The sequence below is a fragment of the Stigmatopora nigra genome, chromosome 18, assembly GCF_051989575.1.
Source record: "Stigmatopora nigra isolate UIUO_SnigA chromosome 18, RoL_Snig_1.1, whole genome shotgun sequence".
In the NCBI taxonomy this organism is placed as follows: domain Eukaryota; kingdom Metazoa; phylum Chordata; class Actinopteri; order Syngnathiformes; family Syngnathidae; genus Stigmatopora; species Stigmatopora nigra.
The window spans coordinates 1,854,717-1,871,377 of record NC_135525.1 but is presented as its reverse complement, the minus strand read 5'-3'; the positions used below and the strand labels follow the sequence as shown (position 1 = coordinate 1,871,377).

Here is a 16,661-nt window from a genome sequence, read left to right as displayed (position 1 = left end):
TGGTACAACCACAATACATTTTCTTATCTCTTAACCTTTTAATCTGCCATCCACCACAATTTTAACATTAATGATTGTTAGGTTCATTTTCTTTAATACAATATTATAAAACAATACAAGGGAGACATCAGACATTTCCGGTTGACTTGCAAGGAGAATCCATCTTGGCCCGTCCTCGCCACAGATCATTCTACCCGAACGGCATTCTCTCCTTCCTATTTAAGGCTTGCAATCAAAACAATTACGAGGTTATCTATTCAAAACAATTGCGGCCCGCGGGACGATAATTTGCGGCCCGCGTCTTAATATGCAAGATTAATGTCCGTGCGGCCTGCAAGATTGAAATGAATGACACTGTGTTCGGAGCTGGATGAACCAATCACGGTGAAGTATACGGCTCTGGAGGGTGGGACATTGGATGGGCTGTCCAGTGCCTCGCTCACTCATGGACTTAGCTTTTCGTGTTGGTATCACACATGAGCTTAATGTCCTTACTGAACAAGAAGCTACCAGGCCAGGGGCAACTTGTCAGTGCTGCCTATGACAATGTGAGAGCATTCTGAACTAAACTTTTGTTATGGAAAGCCCAGCTCTCTCAGACAAACCTTTTCCATTTACCAGCATGCAAGGCTCTTGTGGATGCAGGCACACCATACAGTTGTGAGAAATATGTGTTTCGAAGCTGCAGGAGGAATTTGATCACAGATTTGCAGACTTCAAGACACACAAAGCCACATTTCAAATTTTTGCGGACCCCTTCTCCTTTGATGTTCAAGATGTCCCTCCTGAGCTTCAAATTGAGCTCATTGACCTGCAGTGCAACTCTGCACTCAAAGCCAAGTTCAGGGAGGTGAGTGGAGAAGCAGACAAGCTTGGACAATTTTTGAGAGAGTTGACCCCCAGCTTCCCTGAACTTTCCCGAATGTTCAAGCGGACCATGTGCCTTTTTGGGAGCACATACTTGTGTGAGAAACTCTTCTCTACCTTGAACTTCAATAAGTCCAAGTATAGGTCCAGACTTACTGATGAGCATCTTCAAGCTCTATTGAGGGTCTCCACTGATTCCTCCCTCAAACCAAATGTGACTCAGCTATGTGAGAGGAAGCGCTGCCAGGTCTCCAGCAAGAAAGCAAGCAAGAGAAGCTGTGTCCAGAATATTTCATGTTCAATGTTCCATTCAAGTTCAGAAACTTAAAATTTAAAGCGCTGTTAATACAGACACTTGAAAGGGAATAAAAATAATTAGTTTTCTCTACTTAGGCAGCCACTGTATATCTACTGTATTCTCATTATTCTTATTTTTTTTATTACTGATTGATTTATTTTTTTATTAATCTTTAAGTTAATTTATTCAATCCATTATTTTTAGTTAAAAATAAATATATTTGATAACGTTGGAATGTTTTATCAGCGCTTTCCTTGTGGAAATCCTGATGCGGCCCAGTCTCACCCAGACTCTGCCTCTTGCGGCCCTCAGGTAAATTGAGTTTGAGACCCCTGGTTTAGAAGGAAAGTTATTTTGCATTGTTGCACAAGAAGGCCACAATCAGACTCATTTTAAAGAAGAGGGGCAGATTAATGCCGTTGTGCAAATTGCTTCATTAGTTTTGGCGAGAATTGCCTGTGTAAAAAGTTAAGACGGTGATGCAGTAAAATTACTCTCGTTACGTAGTTGATTGAGCGTCAGTTTGATTTATTACATAAAGGACAGCACATGTTAATGAACATATTTGTATTCATATTAATGAACATTTATATGTAAATGTGTAAGATTGTAGCCAAGGGCTAATTTCCATTTTTCTTCCCTTGTGTAGGCTGAAGATAAACTATGACACATACTAGACACACACAAACGTTGCACAGTTTTAGATAGCGTTGTGATCGCAGTTTTTTTCATATAACAGCCAGGTTTTAAGATGAACGGTGAAGTGGTTCAGATATGGGAGTTCATGCATGTTAATTTGTATTGAGTTCCAGGTAAGGCAGCATGGCGGGTGAGCGCCGTCACACGGAAGCTAGTGGCAGTAGCTTTGTCCACTTTTTAAATTACATTTTAATATTTCTTAATACATTCCTTTTTACTTTACTTTGTACTTTATACTTTTTACTTTAATTATAGGTGATGAGAATGTTAATACTTTAGTCATTTTTTTCTGTTTATGTTTCATATGTACTGTTAACAGATGCAGTTTTTTATATGTATCGTATCTTGTGCTGACCTGCCCCATTTGTCGAATTTTTAAACTCAATGTGGCCCCCGGCCCGAAAAGTTTCCCCACCCCTGGGTTAGCATGTCGGCCTCACAGTGGGTTCAAATTCAGGTCGGTCCACCTGTGTGGAATTTGCATGTCCGCGTGGGTTCTCTCCTGGTACTCCGGTTTCCTTACACATTCCAATGACGTGCATGGTCGGCTGATTGGACACTCTAAATTGCCCCTAGGTATGAGTGCGAGCATAAATGGTTGTTTGTCTCCTTGTGCACTGCGATCGGCTGGCCACCACCTCTGGCCCGAAGTCAGTTTGTATAGGCTCCAGCACCCCCGCGACGATGAGATGAGAGTTCCAAATAAGAGCCACACGAATGGTGCATTGGCTGAATGCTTTCTTTTTGACGGGACTACACAGTCACTTCTAGAGCCAGTCATTGTTAATGGATTTGAATTTTTTAGAACAAAATATTGCAATGGAGGAGGAGCTTTGTGTTGTAAGATGTTGTAATCTAAGGTTGCATCTGCATACAGGCGTTTGTATATTTTTTTAATATCAGGGAGATGCGTTTTTGGCTTGGGATGATTACAATAGTCTAAAGCAGGCATGTCCAAAGTCTGGCCCGCGGGCCAATTAAGGCCCGTGGACAAATTTTTACCGGCCCGCGGCCTCTATCATGAAATCAATAATACACGGCCCACCAGCACTGTTGACCACAGTATAAAATAGTTTTCTTAATTTTTTGTGGTTTATTATTTCGGTAAAAACCTAAATGTAAAAAAAAAAAGTAAAAGTATGCCATTTGTAATTAAAAAAAATCCCAAAAAGTTAATTTGTATTTAATGTTAATGGTTCAAAGAATGTCAGGCTAAATAGTCGGCCCGCACACCTTTTCACCTTACCAAATCTGGCCCTCTTTGGAAAAAGTTTGGACACCCCTGGAAGAAATCTTGTAATGATTTATCTTTCTCCTCTAAAATGTCCAATATATATGTCTCATTTTACTTTTACTTATTGACTTTAATTTCGTCATACGCTGCTGAGGGTATGATGACTACCAGGCTTTTTTGTCAGTCAATGATGACGACAATGCCTATGTGTGATTTTCATTTTTTTTTCATTTTAACTTCAAGTTTGGTCTGCTGGCCAGCTGGTCTTGAATTTTATAAATCCAGTCTCCCACAAAATGCAGATTGCTCACACACACTTGAGTCAGTATTAAGTTTTTTTCACTTTCAAAATTGTCCAATTGCCTTCACAATAGGCAGCCCGGGAGATAGAGTATATATAGAAACCCAGCTCTGGGGTCCTTGGTTCAAATCCAGGCCACGTCCACCTGTGTTGGGTTTGAATGTTCTCCCCGGGTCTGTGTGGGTTTCCTCCAGGTATTCCAGTTTCCTCCCACATTCCAAAAACATTTATGGTCGGCTGATTCGACATTCTAAATTGCCTCTAGGTATGGGTTTGATTGTGCAAGGTTTTCCGTCTCCTTGTGCCCTGCGATAGGCTGGCAATTGATTCAGATTGTCCCCCGCCGCTGGCCTGGAGTCACCTGGGATAGGCTCCAGACCCCCCACAACCCTAATGACGATGAAGCGGTTCAGAAAATGAGATGAGATTAGATGAGACACAAGGACACACCATGTTGCATGCCTGTGTTCTTGGAGGCTACGAGTCATTGAGTAAACTATTTTGATACCGATCAAGGGGAAAGATCAAAAACCTGCAACAAATGTCTGAGATTTGTGAAAAAAGTTGATGAAGAAACCATTGCTACATGTACTTGACTGAAGTTTTCTTTTTTTTCCCACTGTCAGGTCCAAAATGAAGGAATACTTGCCTGCTCAGGAGGGGAACAACACTAATTTTGAAGAGATGCATTCTTTATTTTTGAGTAAGATCGCTTCCATGGAATCTCTTAGCCCGTTTGATGCAAAAATACAATTCATTGGTTAGTATGATAGTTTTTCTTAGACTCATAACTTTCAATAATTTAAAATAACATTAATAGTCTGCATTCATTATCATGCAGTGTTTCTGAGTGGTGAACATCTGTTTGGCTCCAACAACTACTTGGCCCAGAAAGTTAGCAGAAATGGATGTCCTTCCCCCTGCATTATCAGTGTCAATCACGATGGACTGCTATTTAGTCACCCTAAAACACAGGTACAATTGTTAATAATTTATTTGCAGTTTAAGCTGCACTGTTTTTTTCAAGACTCAAAGTCCAAAAATTACTTTTGGAGGGCTTTCTGAAATGCAAATCCCTTCAACATTTTGCAAATTAAGTAATGTGTACAACACAAAAGGATGACACTAAACTTCAGTGGGAAGAAACTGTAATTGTGAAAATGGTTATTTACCTCCTAGGACCTGGTGTCCACATTTGTGGACACCACATTTTTGGTTGTCACAAGACTACGATGCTAAATTTTGGACTACCAGGGCCTGATATCCACTTATGATGTGGACATCATTTTTCAACTCACCCTTCCATACTATAACACCAGACATTCTGGCTGACAAACTCTCCCACTTTGGACTATCCTCTTCCTTCTGTTGCTGGATTAAGAACTTCTTAACCAACCATCCACAAACTGTTAGACTTGATACCCACCTCTCTTTCTCCATTACACTGAGCACTGGCTTCCCTCAAGGTCCCTATACACCGACCCACCAATCTAATCCCCATCATCAAATTTACCGATGACACCACCACCACCACCACCCAGCATCAATACACTGAAGTTCCGGGAACAGGAAGTGAGACTGGTATTGCGGTCTGTGAACAGCAGAAGGGCTGCTGGCCCAGACGGAGTACCTGGCAAGGTGCTCAAAGCCTGTGCTGACCAGCTGGCTGGAGTCTTCACAAGAATGTTCAATTGTTCCCTGCAACAAACAATCATCCCATCCTGCCTGAAATCTGCCTACATTATTCCTGTTCCCAAAAAGCCATGCATTGACAGCATGAATGATTATAGGCATGTTGCACTCACGCCTGTGATCATGAAGTGCTTTGAAAAGTTGGTAGCCCGCCATATCAGGAATACAATCCCTCCCTCAGTTGACCCTCACCAGTTTGTTTATGGAACAAACAGGTCCACTGAGGATGCTATCGTCATTGCTCTACATACAGCACTGAGCCACCTGGAACACCATGGGAATTACGTGAGGATGTTTTTCATTGACTATAGCTCAGCCTTTAACACCATAAAACCGGACATTCTGGGGGTTTGGTCCGCGAAGTATCGAATGCCAAATTACGAGTCCATAACTATCACTTATTAAGGTCTTTTGCCGAGTAAAATCACCTTATGGAGAAATACTACCAATTTTTTCATGCGCAGTTTCTGGGTGTGATGACATGTAATAACCATAATAATCATCTTAATAAATGTTACTAGAATTTTACCTTAAATTTCACGTCTGTCCCTCTTACTTCTCATTTTCATTTAAATTACTACTGAATGTGTCACTTGAGATAGTCGAAGCTTCCATTGATATGCGATATTTTTCCATCGGAAAACTTGCTTACAACTTTTGTCGAGAAGACCTTTCTCAGCCAATTTTACCCTTAGTTCTAATTGCACATACTCCGACATGCATTTATTTGTTACGATCCCGTCGCCTAGTGCGACCCAGGTGCGAAGTCGCCGAAGCAAATGGAAAAGGGGAGGCAGATATGTTGCTCTTGTTGCTTGGTTTAATAAACGGAAAAAACATAACATAAACAACTTGGCTTGATCACTTACTACTACAGAAAAGAAACATGCAGCGTGGCGTCAAGTGAACGGCATGACAAACGTGGAAACACAGGGAATGAAACCAGCCGATCCGACAAACATTCAACAAACTCATAATGCTTAAATAGCCAGGAAAACAATCACCTAATTGCCACGGCTGATAACAATCATGACATCATGCCAGGAGGGGCCACCCAGCCACTCCTGACGGTCATGACATCATGCCAGGAGGGGCCACCCAGCCACTCCTGACGGTCATGACATCATGCCAGGAGGGGCAACCAAGCCACTCCTGACAGTACCTCCCCTCTAAGGAACGGATCCTAGACGTCCCAAAGTCAATTCTAACATGAGAACCAAGAACAAGCAGGGAGGGCGGGTGGGAGACCTAGCATTGTTTCCGGGGGCCGTCCACACCAACCCAAGAACAGACGAAGGAGAGGTCGATCCAGCGGGCGTCCGCGCCAGCCTGAAACAAGACGAGGCAGTAGTCGGTCCGGCGGGCGTCCGTGCCGGCCAGAAACGAGACGAGGCAGTGGCAGGTCTGATGGGCGTCCGCGCCGGCCAGAAATGAGACGGGGCAGTGGCAAGTCTGGTGGGCGTCCGCGCTGGCCAGAAACAAGACGGGGCAGTGGCACGTCTGGCGGGCATCCGCGCCGGTCAAGAACGTGACGAGGCAGTGGTTGACCCGGCGGGCGTCCCCGCCGGTCAGAAACGAGACGAGGCAATGGTCGGTCCGGCGGGCGTCCTCGCCGGCCAGATACGAGACGAGGCTGTGGTTGACCCGGCGTGCGTTCGCGCCGGTCAGGAACGAGACGAGGCAAGGGCAAGTCTGGCGGGCGTCCGTGCCAGCCAGAAACGAGACGAGGCAGTGGTCGGTCCGCCAGGCGTCCCAGCTGGTCCTTTAAGTCTTGGCCAAGACGCCTGCCTTTAGGAGACACCAGAAGTTTAGTACGGTCGGGCACCTTACCCTGTTTGCTCGGGGGGTAGCCAACTCCCTCCTCCCGGGAAACCGGAGCATTGCTTCTCTCGACGTCGCCGGCCCCGTCCTCCAGGGGCACTGGCGCATTGCCACTCTCGACGTCGCCGGCTTCTTCCTCCAGGGGCACCCGCGAATTTCCACTCTTGACGTCACCGGCCTCGTCCTCCAGGGGCAACGGCAAATTGCCATTCTCGACGTCGCCGGCTTCTTCTTCCAGGGGCACCGGCGAATTACCACTCTCGACATCACCGGCCCCGTCCTTCAGCGGCACTGGTGCATTGCCACTCTCGATGTCACCGGCCCCGTCCTCCAGCGGCACTGGCGCATTGCCACTCTCGACATCGCCAGCCCCGTCCTCCAGGGGCACCGGCGCATTGCTACTCTTGACGTCGCCGGCCCCTTCTTCCAGGGCCGCCAGCGCATTGCCACTCTCGAAGTCGCCGGCCCCGTCTTCTAGGGGCGCCGGAGCATCGTCGCCACTTCTGGGCGGGCAGGCGCTGGACAGAGCGGTGCTTGGGAGAGCGGTGCTTGGGAGAGCGGTGCTTGGGAGAGCGGTGCTAGGGAGAGCGGTGCTAGGGAGAGCGGTGCTTGGGAGAGCGGTGCTTGGGAGAGCGGTGCTTGGGAGAGCGGTGCTTGGGAGAGCGGTGCTTGGGAGAGCGGTGCTTGGGAGAGCGGTGCTTGGGAGAGCGGTGCTTGGGAGAGCGGTGCTTGGGAGAGCGGTGCTTGGGAGAGCGGTGCTTGGGAGAGCGGTGCTTGGGAGAGCGGTGCTTGGGAGAGCGGTGCTTGGGAGAGCGGTGCTTGGGAGAGCGGTGCTTGGGAGAGCGGTGCTTGGGAGAGCGGTGCTTGGGAGAGCGGTGCTTGGGAGAGCGGTGCTTGGGAGAGCGGTGCTTGACTGAGCAGGGCTAGAATGGCCGTCCGTTACCGGAAACGTGGTCCGTGGCTTTGGTACGGGTGTGACTGGCGACCCCAGTGGCAACGGCAGTACTTTGCGTGGCCTTGGCACAGGAGCTTGGGGCACTTGAAACGGCGTGGTCGGCCGGGTAATTTCGGCCACTTGGACAGGCGTGGTCGGCCAGGTAACTTCGGCCACTTGGACAGGCGTGGTTGGCCGAGTAACTTCGGCCACTTGGAACGGTGAGGTCGGCATAGTTTCTAGGAGATACTGGTACAGCGTGATCGGCCGAGTAACTTCGGGCACTTGGAAAGGCGTGGTCGGCCGAGTAACTTCGGGCACTTGGAAAGGCGTGGTCGGCCGAGTAACTTCGGTCACTTGGAAAGGCGAAGTTGGCCGAGTAACTTCGGCCACTTGGAACGGCGAGGTCGGCTGAGTCTCTTGGAGCAACTGGAACAGTGAGGTCGGCCGAGTATTCTGGGACGACTGGAACAGCGAGGTCGGCCGATTATCTTGGAGCAACTGGAACAGCGAGGTCTGCCGAGTAATTTCGGGTACTTGTAAAAGCGTGGTCGACCGAGTAACTTCAGGCACTAGGAAAGGCGTGGTCGAGGTCGGGTGAGGAGCTTGGACGGACGAGGTCGGGCAAGGAGCTAGGACAGACGTGATCGGGAGAGGAGCTTGGACGGACGAGGTCGGGCGCGTAACTTGGACAGTGGTTAGTGTGTCCAGGCACTCCTTTCGCTTCGCTCTACGGCGTGGCGCTCGGCGCCTCCTCTAGGAGGATTGCACAGCACCCCCGCTATCACGTGGTGGCCCATAATAGGTGGTCAGCCCACTCTGTAATTGCTGGTCGGGGTATTTGGAGTAGGAATTGTCGGGGGAAAAGTAGGGGTAATCCTCCTCCAGTGGAAGGTCTCGGGGTCCGAATTGGTCGAAGAATTCACTATCGGATTCCGAAACACCAACGAAAAAATCAATTTCCTCAATGACGTCCTCCTCACCAGAATCTTCAGGCTCCCTCCATGGTGAACCAATTCCGCTGGTCATAGGCATAAGATAACTTGGGCGAACCCAGGTCCGGAGTCGCCGAAGCAAATGGAAAAGGGGAGACAGATATGTTGCACATGTTGCTTGGTTTAATAAACGGAAAAAACATAACATAAACAACTTGGCTTGATCACTTACTACTACAGAAAAGAAACATGCAGCGTGGCGTCAAGTGAACGACATGACAAACGTGGAAACACAGGGAATGAAACCAGCCGATCCGACAAACATTGAACAATCTCATAATGCTTAAATAGCCAGGAAAACATAATCACCTAATTGCCACGGCTGATAACAATCATGACATCATGCCAGGAGGGGCCACCCAGCCACTCCTGACGGTCATGACATCATGCCGGGAGGGAAAACCAAGCCACTCCTGACATTATTTTTTACTTTGGCCATTATAAAGGGTTGGCAGCAGCTCCAACAATCCGTTAGCTATATGATAACCTGCAAAACACAATGCGTCACTAACGCAGACAATCGATGTTAAAAAAATCATCAATAATAACCTCATACAACTGAAATATTATTTAGGAATATAGACATGTTACGCACCAAATATCCTTTTTACACAATATCTATCCTCCTTTCTTTCCTCCTTTTGGCCTGCGAGAAGGCCTAGGTGTAACCAAAATCAAATTATCATTGGTTAAAGTAACAGTCTTATTGACCCTTGTTTAATGCAGCAAAGCCTGCAGAACTGATTGTGAAGGCCTAGAAGCAGATTTCTGACCCTGGAAACAAATAATTGCTGAAATGTGATTGGTTAAATACTTTAATATGAAAACACACATCTGGAAGCAGTCTAACCAGGGGGAACGCAATGAATGGAAGCGGAGAGACAAGTCTGTATTCAGATATTTCTTAGGCCAGCAGAGAACGCCTTGACGGCCCTGACGGCACACCACTGACAGGATTGAATCATCCCCTGTGAATCGTGATACAAATCATATCGCCAGGTTTGCGTCACACCTATTCATAAGCATATTTTTTTGACACTATAAGTGGCACTATGAAAGAATGGACAGTGAAAAGGAAAAAAATATTTATGTCGCACTAGAGTAATTTAATTTTTTGGGTGGAGTTGGAGTTGTTTTTTTTAATTCATCAGAAACCAATAGCGAACGTAATATGTTAAATTAATAATAAAAGAGGACAACAGAGAAAATAGCTATCTGTTCTTGTAACATATTAAACGTTTTTGCCTAAAACACCATTTTACAAGCCATGCGGTGGTATGAGTAAAAAAATAAGAGTTAGAAAAGTCACACTAGAGAATAAGTCGCAGAACCAGCCAAACTATTTGAAAAAATGACTCATTGTCTGTAAAATACAGCTTGTGGGTCGCCTCTAAAAGGAGTTTAGGATTTGTAAAGTGACGGATTCAGAACCGGGCAAGTCGGGAGGACTGTAACATGGTAAGTGGAGGTCGATACTCAACAACAGCCCTTTGTAATTGTTGTTCATAAATGTTGCCTTAATAAATAAGCTAAGCTAACTTTGATTCCTTGTTCTTATTTTTGCACATTACAGTATTCTCTAAACAAAACAGTAGTGTTTGCTTCTTGAACATTTAAGTGCCAGATCAATGGTGCCAATCTACTTCTTATCTCTATTTTTCAGGAGAAAGTGTTTCATATTCTTCTCATGGAGGTTCAGATCATCCGCACTGTCCGACCCATCAAACCAGGAAAACTGCCGTCAGTGGACATCAGATATGGAACATTGAGCCAATCTCAAAAAATAACAATTACTCTCAAACAGGTAAAATCTCATTTTTGTTTTCCGCTTATTTACCTCGTTCTACCCTAATGTAAAATAAGAAAAACTGTTCTCACAAGATATTGCTTCAACAAAAACAAAACTTAAAACATTGCCCAATTTAGCAAGATACATGCAATCTATAGATGTGTTAGCTGTGGTGGTGTTTCACAATCACAATAATACTTAATAATCATAGCCAATAGTGGCCGCGTGGTTGGCCTTACAGTTCCGAGATTGAGAGTTTGATCTATTGTGAGGATAGGTGGTACAGAAAATGGATGAATAATGACAGAAAATAAATAAAAATACCATTACTACTTACTAAAGCACAAGTTAAAAATGTAAAAGGTCATTACAGAACGATCTAGTCAGCCTGCTACAGACACACTACGATGTAAAGCAGGAGTGCTTACATTTTTTTGCTCCAAGATCTACTTTTCAAGGAGCCACTTTCCGCAATCTACCTTGTTGAAGGAGCCAATCTTCCGGGGGTGATTCTTGGAACTAAGGTTGGGGGTAGAGCAGTTGACACGTGATTAACAAAGAGAACCGATATGAAACTTTTCAACATCATAGGAAAGCCTAATCAAACAGCTGTGAGACGCTGTCGGCGTCATACTTAGAACCTGATGAGACCTTAACGATTGTTAATTGATTCAGATATGCATGTTCAAAAAAGTGTGAGGATTCCAGTGTCATGGTACAAACAGGACATTGTTCAGGCCCGTAGGAAACTAACAGACTGGATCAAATCTTACTCTCAGGTGATTTACAACTAGTGCCTTGGCGATTTTAATGAGCACCCGACGTCTAGTTAGCTCTTAACTAAATTGCATTTGCATTAACAAGATAACGCTCACACAGTGATCAAAGTTCAATTGTATATGTATTTTTGGTTGTTAACCACTTGCTGAATTTCTTACCTTTGTCCTTAATGGGTTTAGTATGCTTATGGTAGTTTTGAATAGCAAAACTCACTGTTGTTGTAACAGGCTCCCTGAGACCAAGGTGCTTCCGGTGGCGGTCCTCGAGATCTCCGGCACCAGTGGGGAATTGTTTTGCGCCTGGAAAATGTCTGCTTCAGATTATTTGAGTCAGTTTGTCATGTCTCAAATCATTGCTTTCCAAGTCAAATCAAAATGAGTGTCAACTTCACGCGAATCAAGTGTCTGTCTTTTTTGTTCACGTCTGAATGAGTTGCAACTTGTATTCTTTGAGAGCCATTCGCAGAATTTAAGAGAAGAAATGTGAAAATTAGATGTGGTTTTCTGGGGGTAATTTTACCACTTTTAAAGTACTAAATGAATTATTTTGACAACAGTGCTAGCCCTTTGCTAATAAATGTTAATATGCATGCAGAAAAGGCTAATGATGAAAAAGGTGATTGAAGTTAGAGGTAGTGTTGCACCTATTGGTGCATTTGGGACTTGGCTGTGTCATCAGCGGTTTAAAGACATATTTTACCTCACAGGTTAGCGAAAAGTAACATATGGCTCCCGAGCCATAGGTTTCCTACCCCTAGCCTATGACTTAAGTCCAATCATCTAGTAATTTCAATACTGATATTGTGGTGCTGGTTGAGCTGAGTATGGCCACCAACCCATTGGTTAATCAAACCCGTCCTCCCCAACACTGAACAGATCATTTGTGCGACAAATGTGTCGCTTCCACCATTTTCTGTAATATTTTCTTATATATTTTGTATGCTATCACATTGTATATGACATATATGCAATGTAACAATTATATGTCATCAAATGCTACTAAAACAAGAAAACAAGAAAGCTAAATTCAGATGTATTAACCTTCAACATGACTCATGCTTAGTGCATTGAAGAACTAACTGTGCATGAGCATAACTGTGATACGCTAATGTTTTAGAACACATTTGAGGAAACAGCAAGTCTCATAGACGTAGGCAAATCGTGCAATTCGCTTCTAAAGTACCAACAACAATAAAGCATTGCAATGGATGCAGGTTTTTGTTCCAGTCTATCAAGAGAGCATCTTTTCACAAATCTCGTGTCCTACAAAAGCAATCAGTGACTTGCAGTTTCAGTCATCTTCCGTACGACGCATCTTGGAAAAAAGGTTGCAGGAGTTGCTGGAGCCAAACCCCCCTGACTTCGGGCGAAAGCCAGACTACACCCTAGACTGGTTGCCTGTCACCCGTAGAGCAGACAGAGAGACAAACGACCATCTGCACTCACAATCATACCACCACCTGTGCGAATCGAGCCCACGCCTGCGTGCGAGCCACTAGGTGACCGTCAGGTGCTTGTTCCCCCAGAAAACTCCTTAGCTAAACTGTTTATGTTGAACCATTTTGAATAAAAATCTGCATGGGTGCCAAAGCCTATCCCAGGTGAGTTTTAGTGATGAGGCGGGGCGCAGTCGAACGCATGGCAAGAGGAGACAGACAAGCAGTATTGCTCATACTCATACCTAGGGGCAGTTTACAGTGTCCAACCAGCCAACCACGCTTGTCTTCGGAATGTGGGAGGAAATCGGCAAACCCGGAGAAAACCCATGCAGGCCTGGGGAAAACATGCAAACTCCACACATGTTTAAGGCTTTTTAAAGACTTGTGGGAACGACTGCTAAAGATAACAATCAAAACTTAACCAAACATGACAATTTCCTTAAATCTTACTTAACCCTACTAATACAAAGTAAAGTATGAGAGAATTGATTTTTGCCGTTCCGAGAGTAAAAAATTTCCATTCCATACCAAATCCGGACCGGAGGCAAAAAGTAAATCCCATCCGGACCAACTCCTGTAGAATTGCTAGAGAAGCCATTACACTCCTATACAAATTTACTCCCATTCCACTCATTTTTTTAAATTTAATTTCTACACCATTACATTTGGCAGGAAGGGGATGTCAGAAACAAAAGCAAGCTTCAAAGCTAGCTGACCTTTGGGCCAACTCTAGTGCAACCCCTAATGGGTATCTTCAGAATGGAGTAGCCGGCAGCAGACACGGGAAAAGGAATACATTTCAGGAGAACGCGAGTAGTCCAAAGAGCAGCAGTTTGGTTGAACAGGATTTGTCAACACCAAAGATCAGTAAAGGGAGGCCAAATGACAGGAACAGATTGATTCGCAGATGACACCCAATGTCAGGAGACTGCTCCTTAATACACCCAGCAAAGCAGCTGGTAACAATGTAAAGGTGATGGTGATAAGGACCAATTAGCTCCCTGTTAAGGTGAATGGGGGCAGGGTGTTATTGAATCTCCCCAAAAGTGCAATTTGAAGCAGAATCGTGACAAAATTGTCTGTTAGAAAAGTCAATTGAGTTTGCTTTTTAGATTAGTGTTTTTCGCAGTTTTAAATTTTAAATTTACACCATGAGGATGTATCTGTAATATTATAAAATGAGGAATATGCCGTATGTTGCCAAAATCAATTTCAAACAAAGACCCAACACAACGCATATAAGGCAGAAAATGTCAGACCAGCAGACCAAAATATTTGGTTGTGCAGGTCATGTGTGACAAGGAAAGTGAAAAAAATAAGTTTCTAGGTGCTGCTCCTATTTTGATAAAGAGCACTCAACTGTTGATTAAATCATTTTTCAGGGAGTAATTAGCAAGGTATGCTAAAGCAGGGTCATTAGATGGAAGCTGCAAGGCTTTTGCCACCAGAACCGGGTCACTCAAAGGTGAGCATGGAGTGAGTGTCGCTGAAGCAGGGTATTTGAATGGTGACTGCAAGGCTTCCACTGCTGGAACATGGACTTCCAATGGCGGTTGAAGGGATCAGCCTGGGCACAGAAACAGGAGACAACCAGGGTAGTTAGAAAGAGGCCCTGGACATCGGTGAAATCTGGACAGGACCATCATCCGGGGTGTTTGAACGGGAATCACAAGCAACCACACTGTCTGTACAGCCCTAAGGTCTGGGTGGGGTCAACTTATCATGAATTACAATGGCTCCCAGGGATCCGTTCCTCACCGAATCTGTGTAATTGCAGTTCATATACAAAATTGCATTGTATTGTACATGACTTAGGCTCTTGCTTTGAAATAGAATGGTAATTATAGTGATGATATATTTAACCAAACTACTTACTAGAAATTTGAGATGAATAAAATAATAATAAATGGGGGGCATGGCACTTTGTCCTCACCAGGGTCACAAAGGTGCTAGAGACTGTCCCAGCTATCGGCAGTAGGTGGAATGTACTCTGAATTAGTTGCCAGCCAACCGTAGAGTTTATATGTTTGTAATTATTAACTGACTTTCATCATGTGAAGAAGAGAATTTAAAGATATTTTGTTTTTAATTATCTTTTCACCATCTTTTTTCTTTTAGGCCAAAGAGCTGTGTCACGTCCTTGCAATGATAATGGAAGAGTTAATCCATTCCTCTGCCAACAACTCCAACACAACTCCCCTGTAGACACAATTTGTTGTCTTTTTAAAATTGATTAGTTCATTTTGGTTGATGATGATCTTTTCTTTTTAAAAAAAATATAAAGTGGTTCATTTAGAGATGATTGAATTACCCACGCAATATTTCAATAGCTCTGACACATTTTGAAACTTAATAGAGTTTGCACAAGAACAGCCTGAGTTGATTATAAAATGAAACAATTTCTTGTTTGTTTGACACAAACGTATACAGGGGACATATTAAGAAAATGTTTTAAGACCAAGACATTTGAGACTCGTACTCAAAAATCTACAAATGCTTCCACAAAGTGCTGCTTGTCAGTTAAGGAACTTAATGTTCTGAACGTAATGACAACTTATTTATGTAATTGTCCTTGAAAATCACTTGAGTGAAGTTAGTATGTTAATTAGTCAACTAAATGAAGTCACAGCTGAATAAAATCAAAGAAAAGCCATAAAATGTCTGGTGTGGTGTGAAGTATGAATGTATTTTATGCTTATTATTATGTTTTTTTTGGTTTATATAGTGTAGTCACTAGAATAGAATTTTGCATGACCCAGTGGAAACTTCCATCATGACACCTTTTAGTTAAGGGGGTGTCATCTATCACGACACTCCCATTTCTTTGTCTACTTCTTCCCGCCTTAAGTTTGTACCTAGGTCACATGACCCTTTGTTAATAAAATGAGCTCAACTGTTGGAGGGAGGCAGGGATTCAAACTGGTCAGGCTTGGAGATGGACTCATCTCCAAGCGCCGGCTGCTCCCGACCCCTCCTTCAGCTGAAGTCTTTGAAAATCTCATCAAGCCGACTCTGCGTGTGCTACCTCTGATCCGAAGTTATTGAATGTATATGGTTCTAAACCTGACGTGGTATATTGGTTTTAGTTTTAAAGAACAAAGATTTAAGAAAAGAGAGGGCAAATGAAAGGAAAATTGTAGATAAAGTGAGAGGGATGGCCAATAGGGAGGTGGGGTTATTCATTTTTTGAACCCGGAGCTCTGTATGGATCAATGTGTCAGGAATAAATCATCTGTGGATTAACTTGCTCAACCCTGGTTCGTCGCCTCCGACGCTGAACACGCTCTGTTGTTAGGCGGGATAAAACAGAGTTAAGGAATTGGAGTCAGGTGCTAAAACTATAAGTCTAACACCGGGTAAACTTGCGTGTGGACACTTCTTCTCATCCTCCGCTGCTTATAGATACGCTCAGCTGGGTTATTACTTGGGAGGGGGACCCGGAGCTCTGTATAGATCAATTTGTTAGGAATAAACCATCTGTGGATCCACTCGCTCTGGCCTGGTCTGTCTCCTCCGATGCTGAACACGCTCCATTGTTAGACGGGATAAGGCAGAGTTAAGGAATTGGAGTCAGGTGATAAAACTAGCCGTCTAACAATAGCTATGATAATAATGGATTTAATAACATTAATACATGATAATGCTATTCTCTATTCTGGCGTGACCTAAAATTTCAAATGTTTGTATTGCTCGCGTATGCATCGGCTAAACGTTACGCACCTTCCCTCAGACACAAATATGAATTTCCTGGGAATAATGTGATTCGCTGACACGTTTGTACAGTACTAAACCTTTATGAAATGGTCACGTGAT

At 44.2% G+C, this 16,661-nt stretch overlaps 1 protein-coding gene and 1 long non-coding RNA gene across 4 annotated transcripts in view; one reads left to right on the top strand and one right to left on the bottom strand.

Annotated features, from left to right (window-relative positions):
- The window catches only part of LOC144211651 (unconventional myosin-XV-like), a 36,042-nt gene extending 20,193 nt beyond the window's left edge, over positions 1-15,849 (top strand). For 2 of the 3 annotated variants that reach the window (XM_077739046.1, XM_077739047.1), the window contains 4 exons: positions 4,026-4,159; positions 4,241-4,374; positions 10,505-10,645; positions 14,967-15,849. In XM_077739046.1, the coding sequence (XP_077595172.1) occupies positions 4,026-4,159; positions 4,241-4,374; positions 10,505-10,645; positions 14,967-15,053 (496 nt within the window). In that variant the 3' untranslated portion in view covers positions 15,054-15,849. The remainder of the gene's footprint in view (positions 1-4,025; positions 4,160-4,240; positions 4,375-10,504; positions 10,646-14,966) is intronic. The other variant, XM_077739048.1, reaches the window with a different exon arrangement.
- Positions 8,554-16,632, bottom strand: LOC144211652 (uncharacterized). The gene is made up of 4 exons (XR_013329633.1): positions 16,569-16,632; positions 13,091-14,415; positions 11,624-11,709; positions 8,554-11,149 (listed from the first exon to the last, which is right to left on the bottom strand). It is a non-coding gene; the product is annotated as an uncharacterized LOC144211652 (long non-coding RNA).
- Between the last annotated feature and the right edge of the window lie 29 nt (positions 16,633-16,661).